Consider the following 11476-nt stretch of genomic DNA (forward strand, 5'->3'; position numbering starts at 1 on the left):
TTTGTCCAGGGTGTCAGTGATGAGAGCTGAAAACTCTTCAGTGGGATCAGAGTCCAGTTTCTTGTAGAAACGATCGTCTGTTAGTTGTCTGTTGGCTTCAGATATAAATATATATATTTATTTATTTTTTTTTTTATTTTTTTTTTTATTTTTTTTTTTAATAGTATATTCTCACTATATAACTCTATATAGACGAATAGTCAATAATTGTAATATTAGCTCGTCCGAGAAATATTGACGGTCAATATTGTTTTGATATTGACCGGCTAGAAATATTATCTAGAGAACATTCCCTCTATTTCAAATATTCGCCTCTGATTTGTTGATTCGTAAACGATGACGTAAATAACTCTTAACGACTCCAAAACAAGGTGAAGTCATAATAGACAGTCATTCAAGGCAAGTAAACAACGGACGCGCAATGCGACGGTTTGCTTTCATAACGGGTCTACGGATTTGCGAATTACTGTGAAGTAAAATCAGGTAGAACATCGGTATGTCAATTCTTACGGTTGGCGGAATAACACCAGTGACCGGTTGATGCTGAGGATATTTTGGAAATGAAATTTAAACAAAATTGAATTCGTGAATTTTTTGTTGAGCTGAGACAATTACGGCGATCTGTTTTCAATTACTTTCTTAATTTTGGTCTGTTACTTCATATAGCAAAACAAATGTTGATTGTGTTTTCGGGCAACATTGATTATATTAGCCCCCTTGGGACGGAAATATTGCCCTCCGCTTCGCGTCGGGCAATATTTCGTCCCTCGGGGGCTAATATAATCAATGTTGCCCTCAACCCCAGTCAATATATATATATATATATATATATATATATATATATATATATATATATATATATATATATATAAAATCCGAAAAATATGGTAGTGTTCGGTTTTATATAAAGAAAATTTAAAGTTTGAATAAAATGTTTTTCTTTATCTCTTCTTTCCGTTGCATTCTCTGTTTAAAATAAAGTTAATAAAAAGGAAACACTTTAAATTGCCCGCGTCCGCATACATCAATGTGCTCGCTTAGTTTTATTTTCCAGTACTCTGAGTCTTTAATCTGCTGTTAATGCACCCGAAATCTTGTTTTTAATGAAGTCCCTGTTTCGCTGCTATAAAATTCGTTGCAACCATTACATATAATGGTATATATTTAATTTTTGAATTGACATGATATGACATGTCCGAATTTATGCGAAATCGTTTTCCCCTGAAGTCAATCGAGCTAGATACCGTTTTTATTGACGTGTTAATTGTAGATGAACAGAGTATTCTCATATGGTTCTTTGGTTGTCATTTGCTGTTAATAAACTTGAATTTATATAAAACACGAGCCATATCTCATTTGTTTTGAGAACTCTTGGTTACTGACCACCAGGGTTATATTCTATATAACAAGCGATAATATTTTAGTTTCCTTGTTGTTTCATAAAATTGTATTAATAAGATCCTGTCTATCTATTTCTTTGGCCTTTATTATTCCGTCATTGATAAGATTGGTAGGGCAATGTTGGTCAGTAAAAAATTGTTTTAATTCGTTGAGACGTTGATTTCTTGTTTCCTCATCACTGACTATAGTACATATTCTCCTGGCGAGGTTGTAAGGGAAGGCCCTCTTTTTATGTCGTGGATGGGACGATCAAAAATGCAAATATTGATGGGTATCTGTAATCTTGTAGAAAATATCTGTAAAAACTCTATCGTTTTCCTTCTTGATTAGAACATCTGAAAACGGAATTTTTGTGGAACTTTTTTCTAATGTGAATTTATTATCTGGATCCAGATCATAAAGAATATTTGTCAACCTTTATAATTCCGAGTCTCCTTTATTCCATATGATGAAACAATCATCTAGATATCTTTTCCAGGTTTTTTTCAGAGTCTGGCTGAATTCTTCACCAAATTCCTTATTTGTCTTCTTATACAGAGTTTATTCCAAAAATCCTAGACATAATGTAGCGTATGTTGGAGCCAATTTAGTTCCCATAGCTGTACCTTTAATTTGATGAAAGTATTTGCGAATAAACGTAAATACATTATTCTTTAAAACCATATAAAAACTTCTTTGTAAATCTGTTATCAATGTCCGTTCTGCAATATCAATCCAGAATGTCAAAGCTGTAAGTCCTAGTGTACTACTTATATTGATGTACAAGTTGACTACATCCAAGCTTACTAGTTCAGCATCATGATCCACTTGTTCCGGTAGATGTCATAGAAAATCTTAGTCATCCCGGATGAAACTTTTTACATTCTGACATAGTGGTTTCAAAATGATATCCAATAAATTGCTGAGTCGTTGGGTGGGTGCCACAGGTCCTTGTTCGAGCTTAATCACTTATTAATTAAAATGATGCAAAGTTGTGTTATGCGGTTATTGTGACCTTGCAAAATATAATTTAGTATGTCATTTCGGAGAAAAATATATATATATAAACAGGTAAACCATAATGATAAAATGAAAATTAAATCAACTATTCTACGAATATCTTCTTACAAAGTATTAGATGATATAAAACAAATGACGTTGTATTGATATTAGCCATTACGTCTTTGATTATAGCCAATACTTCAGACTAAATAACATTGTACTATTTTAAATTACATACAAAATTGTGTTTACGACATAGTAAAAGTACGTTGGGCAGCTCATGGAAATGAACCTTTCTTTTATATTTAACGAAATAGATGTTACACCCCAAAAAAAATTAATGTTGGAAAAATCTGCTTCGTTTTATATATTTTAACCAATGTCAATATATATTTGGTCAAAATATGAAAATTTGTATTGTAACTATCTAAAAAATTAAAAACATATTCACACATTTTCTTCAATATAACCAACAAATTTGCCGGTATGTAATTTGTCCCTACTTATCACCTACAGTTATTGTTAACATCGCGAATGAATACGGTAACCCTGAAGGCATACAATACAAGTCATTTGCTAATACAGAGGTTTATACGTCTCATTATTTTCTGTTTTGCATACAAAAACATTTGGGAAAAAATATAATTATGTTCTTAATTGATTCTGTTTAAATAATCCAAACGAAAATAAAATTAGTTTAGGTAATGGAACCTTTTTATAACAACTATCACATAGTTATCACTAACAGTGTCAAAATAATATTAATATAAACTGTTTTATTGTTATAGGCAGCAAATTACCGTTTACCAAAAGTGTTCAAAACTTTTTAAACTATTTAAGAAATAAACGTTAGACCAATAATTTTATTCATTATATAAGTATTTACTATTTTCTATTCTGAGAACGAATCAAATACGATTATTGTTTTTCGAAACATATCCAGGGTATGTTGAATAAACATAAATAAACAAAGAATGAAGACAATTTAGTGGTATACACAGAATCTTAAAAAAAATTAACCTCTGATTATTTAATTATGTGTCTATCTTTAATAACAAATTATAAGGTAGATTTTAAAAAAAAACCTTTTATATTACATACCATTATACGCCGAAATCGTACAGGTATGAGGCATATTTGCTCAATTTAATTAGATAGTTATCTACTTACCTACTGAATGAAGTCATTAATACATTAACATCAAATTGCATCGTTTTAGTAAGTGTATATCTAGTTTCAATACCATAATAAATTATTTATATTAAGATTGACAGTAACACGCAAAATGATATTCAGTCTTTCAATTGAACTTTATTAGTAATATCGTTCCAAATATTATTTGGACTGCTAGACTTTCGGCAGATGATTTACTTCGTACATTAATTCACTTATCAAAAACAACAGCTGCTACATTACTAACGATCTAATCATTGTTTCATGGGCTATATATAAGATCCACTATCTCATTAAAACTTCACAAAGTATTTGACATTACAAAAGCAACATGTATACTATAACATTCGCGATGCTTGCGTTCTTTTGTGCTTATTTGGCGGATAACACAATAGGCTTTAGGGTTGGAGGTCTAAGTGAACTTAAAGATGCAACCCCAAAAACCCAGCAGCTCGTAGACTCAGTGAGTATTCTTTTTTTTCTTTTAATTTTAGACAAATTAGTTTCTTCAATTTCCTATGCAAAAGTGATAAGACATATGTAATGTTTTATATAACCAACAGGTGCGAGATGATATCATTGGACAGCTTCCTCTGGGATACGACAGAGAGCAGCCGTTAAAGCTGAAATCTATCTCGTACAGAGAACAAATAGTTGCGGGGTTTAATTACTTTATAAAGGTAGGCAATATTATACATGGTGTACTAAAATAAAGTTATACATTTCACATCGTTAGAACATTTATATGAAAAGACATTTGATAAATATATTTTTAAATTTCTAATTGCAGAAGCAAGCTTTAAGACCTAATTTTTCTATAATTTATTGTTCATCGTTTTAGATTGAGACAGGATGGAACCGATACATTCACGTTATAATCTATGAGGACCTTCGCGGGAAGACTGTACTAACGGGCATAGAGCTACAGAAATCTCTGTCTGACCCCATTGAAGTCTTCGATACAAACGTCAATTTTGATACCACATTTTATTCACGATGATTATTCATAATTGCAATAAATCTGAACTAATATGAATTATCAAATCATTTTTGTTTTGCTATTTTATGTTAAAAAAACACATACAAACGCATATTAAATTAAAAGTGAAAAAACTTTTTATTTGAAAATTAATTTTACTAACTGTACTTTTTATTCTTGTGGGCAGCAGGAGATGGATGTTTATATCAAATGTTTATTCTATGTTCATAATGGCTAAACGACTCCATTTCTTTAAATACGGCTATTATAATTCAACGTAAGAAGCTTAATAAAAGAACTGAAGTTATTTTCACAATGGTTGATATTAACAGTAACGAAAGAAAATAAATATGAAACATTTTCAGCCAACTACGGCAAAAGGTTTTACATTTAAATCCCCGTTTCTAAAAATTTACAAAGTAAACATAAAATACAGTCGCACCTGCTGTTACGGCCACCTTTAATCAACGGCCACTCGCCACGAGCGACCAGTTTCAATCCCGTCCGTTTAGATTTCCACTATATTTTAACTCATTTAAGCGGCCACCTGTCTTACGCAATCGAAAGAAGCCAAACTTAGCTAATAATGAGTTTATGTCAAATAATTGAGTGCGTAATTTGAATTTGAAGATTTAATGAAATAATTGATTAAACCATTTTTGTGTTGTTGATATATCGATTTATACACTCATAACAGTTGTAATTATGTTAAGGAAATTGAGAACGTAGAAGTGTAAAAAGATTTCTATAATGGTTAAAAATAGTTCCAGTAATAAATTCATTAGTTAGGAATGCTTCCTATGATCAACCACTTTATAAAATCAAATATTTTACTTATGATGTTGTTGATAAATGTCGGGAAAACATATGCATTATTTTGCTAAAATTTACATAGTTTGAGAATTGTTTGAGTATTTTCGCCTCTATTATGTTTTTAGGAAACTGGTTGTGATTCAGTGTCTTAAAGAAACAAACAGATTGATATCTACTTGATTCCGCTCAAACCAGTTTATTGATCTATAAAAACATGTACCATCTAAACATAATCATGGACTGCATATATATATATATATATATATATATATATATATATATATATATATATATATATATATATATATATATATATATATATATATATATATATTCTATTATCTACCGATAAATGTACATTAACAGTAGTTTAGTTATTTTTAAAAGAAAACTTTATAGATATCCTGGTAATGAATAATTTATTTATTCATTAAAAAATTGCTTTGTTTAAATTGCTTAATTTCTTTAAAAAATTATACGTCTAATCCAAAAAAAGGAATTAATAAAGAATGTATTTTTCATAATAATGTAAAAAAAGATCTTATCACGTGATGCTGAAACATGGCGTTTTCATCACTATGAGATTATGGACTCTGATTATTTTAAATGTTTATGGTAATCTAATGTACATTATTATTACAACCAATATTATTTCGATTAAAGCAGGTTTTCAAGACATAAAGATAACATTTTTTCTGATATATATTTAGGACGCATGCAAACAATTCACAAAAATTAATATTTTACGTCTACTTTAAAACCATATGTCATTAAGTTTCCATATATTAATTTATTTAAAGTTTAACAGAAAAATGAGGTACATTTTTGTGATTGCTCGATCGTTTTTTAGAACTTTAAATGACGACAGTCTTGTGAAAAAATTTAATGGATATTTTTTCAACTTTTCAATTTTTTTTAACTTTGTTTGAATTTATACTTAATAGCACTAGAAATTACTTTTCTTGTGATTCAGGTTTTCCAATATTGGTATTCATATCACAGTGGCTATGTCTCGTTAAACTTCTCTTTTGTTCTGATATGATTTTTAAAAATACACAAGAATTGTAATTTTAATTGTAATTGTAAATTAATAATCACTCACAAAATATTAATAACAAATCAATTCCTAAATTGTCTAGAGTCAGTTTATGCATATCTTTTACAACACACACCATGCAATAGCATAGCATTGAAACCTCATACCACAGCATTAGAACCCCATACAATAGCACTGGAATCTCGAACCAAAGCATGAATTCTCATTTGTCAATACATATCATAGCATACCATACATGATTTTAACTTGGTTTAAATGCTTTTATTTTAAAAAAGAGTAAATGTTCAAATGGCAGATTAGTGGTAAACTTTGGCTTTTTCTAATTTTAATTCAAAATGTTTGGAACATTTCTCTAAACGGCGGTGTTTTTTTTGTCCAAATCTCATAGCATACCATAGCGTAGCATACCATACCATATTATCAAGCCGTTCATGTCATTTCCCCTAGTCATAGCATTAAAATCGAATATCATTGCATTATGATCTCTCAGAATATCATTAAAATTGTATGCCATAGCATGAAATTGCAAAAGATATGCATGAAATGACTGTACATAAACGTTTTACTTATTTATTCATATAGATTTTTTTCTACAAAATGAACTTTTCGTAACTTTTCGCAGTTCACTGTTGATTTCAATTTGTGCTACATAATAATACGAATTCACCGATATGCTTAGAAATAAATACAGTTCAGAGATGAGAAGTAAAATGTTTCAGTAAGTTCCAGCCATGCTTTAGAACAAAGACAGCATTAAAAATGTCCTATTAATTGGGATAATATCACACACAACTGTTCTTAACTGCGACATGTTTTTCTAATGACATATCTGCAGCGCTTTCTACGTGTGGTAATCTCACACAACAGATGGTCAATGGCGACAATACGACAATATATAAGATTCGTTATATCATCGAGTCTTCACAACATTTTCAACATTGTTAAACAAACATGCAGACTTTCGTATTTGTTGCTGTTGCCTTGTCCGTTGTCTGTTTGACCGAAAGCAGCGGACTTGCTGGAGGAGTGGGGAGAACCAAAAACGCCATCCCAGAAACCCAGCAAATCTTGGACTCCGTGAGTAATATTAGAAAAAATATGAATTCGTATTCAAATCCCGACAAAGTTTTTATTTTAACCTCTTGACAAGATACATCGAACGAGGCCATTAAGAATTTACAGCTATTACGAAGTAATTTTGAGACCTCCGCTGGCAAAACTCTAACGTATTTTATCATTGATATAACAAATATTTTTCATTGCCAGTTTCATTGTAGATAAATGCAATTCTAAGATGTATATATAAAATACTCAAATGTAAATATTATACAGAATTAAAAAAAAAACAAGTGAAAAAGTTAAAGACACTTTTTGTATATGATGGTAATATTGACTTTTTATAACGTACGATAGTTTGAAGTACTGTCAGCTGATTTATTTGCTATATATGTATGTCAATTTAGTGCTAAAAAGATGTATTTCCTTTGGTTTCTTGAAAGTTCTATAAACAAGGTTTGTTGTAATATCATTGCTGTAACTTCCAATTGATATATATAAAATGGTTTTACTGTATTGTTACTGACAGGTGCGAGATGAGATTATTGGTCAGCTCCCTCTGGGCTACGACAGAGAGCAGTCCTTGCAACTTAACGCCGTGTCATACAGAGAACAGGTTGTCGCTGGAAAGAATTATTTCATCAAGGTTTGCAACGTGTTTAAGATTTTTTTCTGCAAGTTGCCACATACATATATGTATAATAGAAGTTTTTTTTCAACGAATATATAATTAATAGAATAAATAAAAAGCCAAAACTCACGTTATGATATTTCACACTTTCACTCTTTCTAGAAGTATAAATTAAGATAATGATTTATTAAACAAAGAATTCATTATACTCCGTACACCATTTTGTCTTCTTGCCTCATTTCCGTCCAATCTATTTCAGGTTGAGACCGGATTCAACAGATACATCCATGTCAGGATCTACAAAGACCTGAGAGGCGATGCTTCCGTCACAAGAGTACAGTTAGAGAAGACTCTCTCTGACCCTATTGAATTCTTCTAAAGAAACCGTGATTAAAAGTTATAGCCTTGATTATTTATGCCGTAAATAAAATTGGACAACTACAGTTACAGCCACTTTTTGTTTATAAGGACTTTAAGCCATAAGTGCTCTTGGTCAAACATCAGCTGTTTGATTTTGACCAGTTATTCTAAAATGTTTTTAAAATGTATTAAAAACATTGCAACTAAATAATGTAAAAAAAAAAACATTTAGACGGCATATTATATAAACATTAAAACTAAAAGTGCAAATGATACGTATAACTTATTCAAGAAAGCAATTTATTGTTTATATCTACAGGAATCTATTAATTACTCCTTATAATTCTCTTTAAGACATTCGGTAAAAATAAATTAACACTGCCTGTTTGGGAGGGTAACATTTGAAATTGACAGAAACCATTGACAAAATGGTTTTCGAATGGTGTCAATTTCAACTGTTACCCTTCCAATTAGGCTAATTATACCAAATGTGTTAATTTTAAGGGGAACTTTACTGTGTGTATCTTTATCATTTATATGCATTATTTCAAACGCATAACTGACTTCTTTATGAATGACGTAAATTCTTTTGCGAACCGTACGCACATAATGTACGGGCATGTAACAATTCGTCGTGATACCCGTTGCCAAGTATTTTGCTAGCGCCGAGGGTAATAGAACGGATCACAAACTGCGTCTACACCAATCAGATTTCAGTATTTGATATTAGAGTATAATAAAATTATATGACGTTGATTTGAAAGTACATGTTCTATTTTAATTTGTCATACAAAAATGTTTGTGTGCCATATTTTAGCAAATGTAACCAGCTGGCTGGTTAATTTGATAAACTTTTATTTTATATAATCAATGCTTTTTTATTCATAGTCAAAATATAACACTTAAAACGTAACAATTAAAATAATTTAAACCCTAAACACAAATTCTTTCATTTTTTCTTTTACAAATTTGCGTGCATGAATTTTGCCGGTAAGTAATTTGTACTTATTTATCTATTCCAGTCATTCTCATCTCAACAAATGTAGTAGAATGTTACCCTGGGGATATGTACTACAAGTCATAAATGGTGGTCTTAACGTTACATAATTTTCTAATTTGTATACAAAAACTACATGTATTATGAAAAACTGCTGCTGTGTGAATAATCAAAAGGGAAACATAAGTTCTGATCACGTAGTCATTTAATGACAGCTTAACGACATTGCAAAATTAATTTGTATAAATTGCTTTACTGTTATTGATTAGATAGAATCGCTATTCCAGCAAATGGCCGTTTACCAAAAAAATGTTAAACGCAACTATCATATTTTCATATGAATATCAAACTCTTATTTCTAATGTGAGAATGAATATTTATTTTATTTTAAAGCACATTTCTAGAGAATGAAATGAAAACAGAGATATTAGAACACTATGAATGCATAAAACTTAGTCGTATATACAGTATATCGTAAATAATTTTATTATTTTATCTCTTACCAATTGATGTTTTGTCTTTCTTCAACAGATGATAATAAAGTACATTTAAAAAAGGAGCTATCAAATTGCATAGACTTTATCGGAAAGTGTAAATATATCAGTTTGATGAAATCACGTTATTATCTTTTAACATAATGGATTAACACATGAATAGATTTATATCGAAATGAATTCCTTTTTGGAGCGATTTGAAAATTAGGAAAAGTTGCATTTAACGATTTAGACATGTCCAGGCTTTAAGAAACTGACTACATTTACATGTACATTATTTCACTTCTGTCGTACTTTGATAATAAATACATTATTTATGTTTAGATTGACAATAAACGGGCAAATGAATATTCAGTTTTACGATTGAACTTTATTTGCATGTATACCTTTTAAGGTATTCAATGTATAGTGAAGGGATATTGAATCATTTTGAATCATTTTCAAATACTTAAATATGTATTACTAGATAAAAATGAAAGTGAAATTAACCAAACTTATGGGACTGACAACATATAAAAAATGGTAAATGTTTCATTTGATTTCACTTTCAATAAAAAGAAAGTTAATGCATACATTCATCAAAAGATTTGTATGAATTTCAGTTACTTTCTACATTATCTTAATAATACATGCATTGTCCATAGATTTACATGTAAACGTCAGTTGCAATTAATTGGAAAACATTCAAAATTTTAAAAATGTCTGTGGTGGAGTATATTTATGTGACAAAAACTTTAAAATGATATCATGGTGAAGAATATCGGACCATTCGTTTATTAGGTACAACACGTGGTTGTTATATACTTTGAATAAAAATTGATGAAAAGTTACTGGCCTTCCTACTGCCGATACGATTTCGGACTGCTATACAGTGTACTTTTGCTAAATGAAACACGCTGGACATTAATTTATGTATCATAAACAACAGCTGGTACATTGCTAACGATTCTATCATTGTGTTCCCGCGTATTTAAACGTCCAATATCTAATTTAATCTTCACACAAAGTATTCGACATAATAAAACAACATGTATACCATTGTTTTTGTATTCCTTGCATTCTCTTGTACTTGTTTAGCGGACAATATTAGCTTTAGATATGGAGGACTGGGTGACCTCATGGACGCTACTTCAAAAACCCAGCAACTCGTGGATTCCGTAAGTATAGGTATTTTGGGGGTTGGGGGGGGGGCGGTCTTACCAATTATTTTATTTAATTTATTGTGAAAAAGTGATAGCATAGTTATAGCTTTTATATTACCAACAGGTGCGGGATGATATCATTGATGAGCTCCCCTTGGGATAGGATAGCGAGCAGTCTTTGCAGCTAAAAGCCGTCTCGTACAGAAAGCAATTAGTTTCAGGGTATAATTACTATATAAAGGTAGGCAACACAATACAAGATGTACTAAAACAGAGTTGTTTATTACACAGCTTACGTGTTGTGTCTGTACCTCTAAACTAGATCGTATTTTTTGTAGTAAGTGCCAATTAATTTGTTTTTATTTGGACTATATTGCACACAGACCTATGTA

At 30.3% G+C, this 11476-nt stretch overlaps 1 protein-coding gene across 1 annotated transcript; it reads left to right on the forward strand.

Annotated features, from left to right (window-relative positions):
* The first annotated feature begins 3850 nt into the window (after positions 1-3850).
* On the forward strand, positions 3851-8683 carry LOC128160206 (uncharacterized). The gene is made up of 5 exons (XM_052823492.1): positions 3851-4018; positions 4119-4235; positions 4397-4522; positions 7990-8106; positions 8351-8683. Exons 1-5 carry the CDS (start codon positions 3887-3889, stop codon positions 8468-8470), a joined length of 612 nt encoding a protein of 203 aa, XP_052679452.1. The 5' UTR covers positions 3851-3886; the 3' UTR covers positions 8471-8683.
* Positions 8684-11476: the final 2793 nt, after the last annotated feature.

Source organism: Crassostrea angulata, chromosome 8 (genome assembly GCF_025612915.1).
Source record: "Crassostrea angulata isolate pt1a10 chromosome 8, ASM2561291v2, whole genome shotgun sequence".
NCBI classification, from domain to species: Eukaryota; Metazoa; Mollusca; class Bivalvia; order Ostreida; family Ostreidae; genus Magallana; species Magallana angulata.

What these genes read in the sequence shown, in the direction of transcription:
- LOC128160206 (XM_052823492.1), top strand. Translation starts at nt 3,887, where the DNA reads ATGTATACTATAACATTCGCGATGCTTGCGTTCTTTTGTGCTTATTTG. An exon ending in TTGAAGTCTTCGATACAAAC is followed by an intron (nt 4,523 to 7,989) that starts GTCAATTTTGAT and finishes TGTTACTGACAG; the next exon opens with GTGCGAGATGAGATTATTGG. An exon ending in GAAAGAATTATTTCATCAAG is followed by an intron (nt 8,107 to 8,350) that starts GTTTGCAACGTG and finishes AATCTATTTCAG; the next exon opens with GTTGAGACCGGATTCAACAG.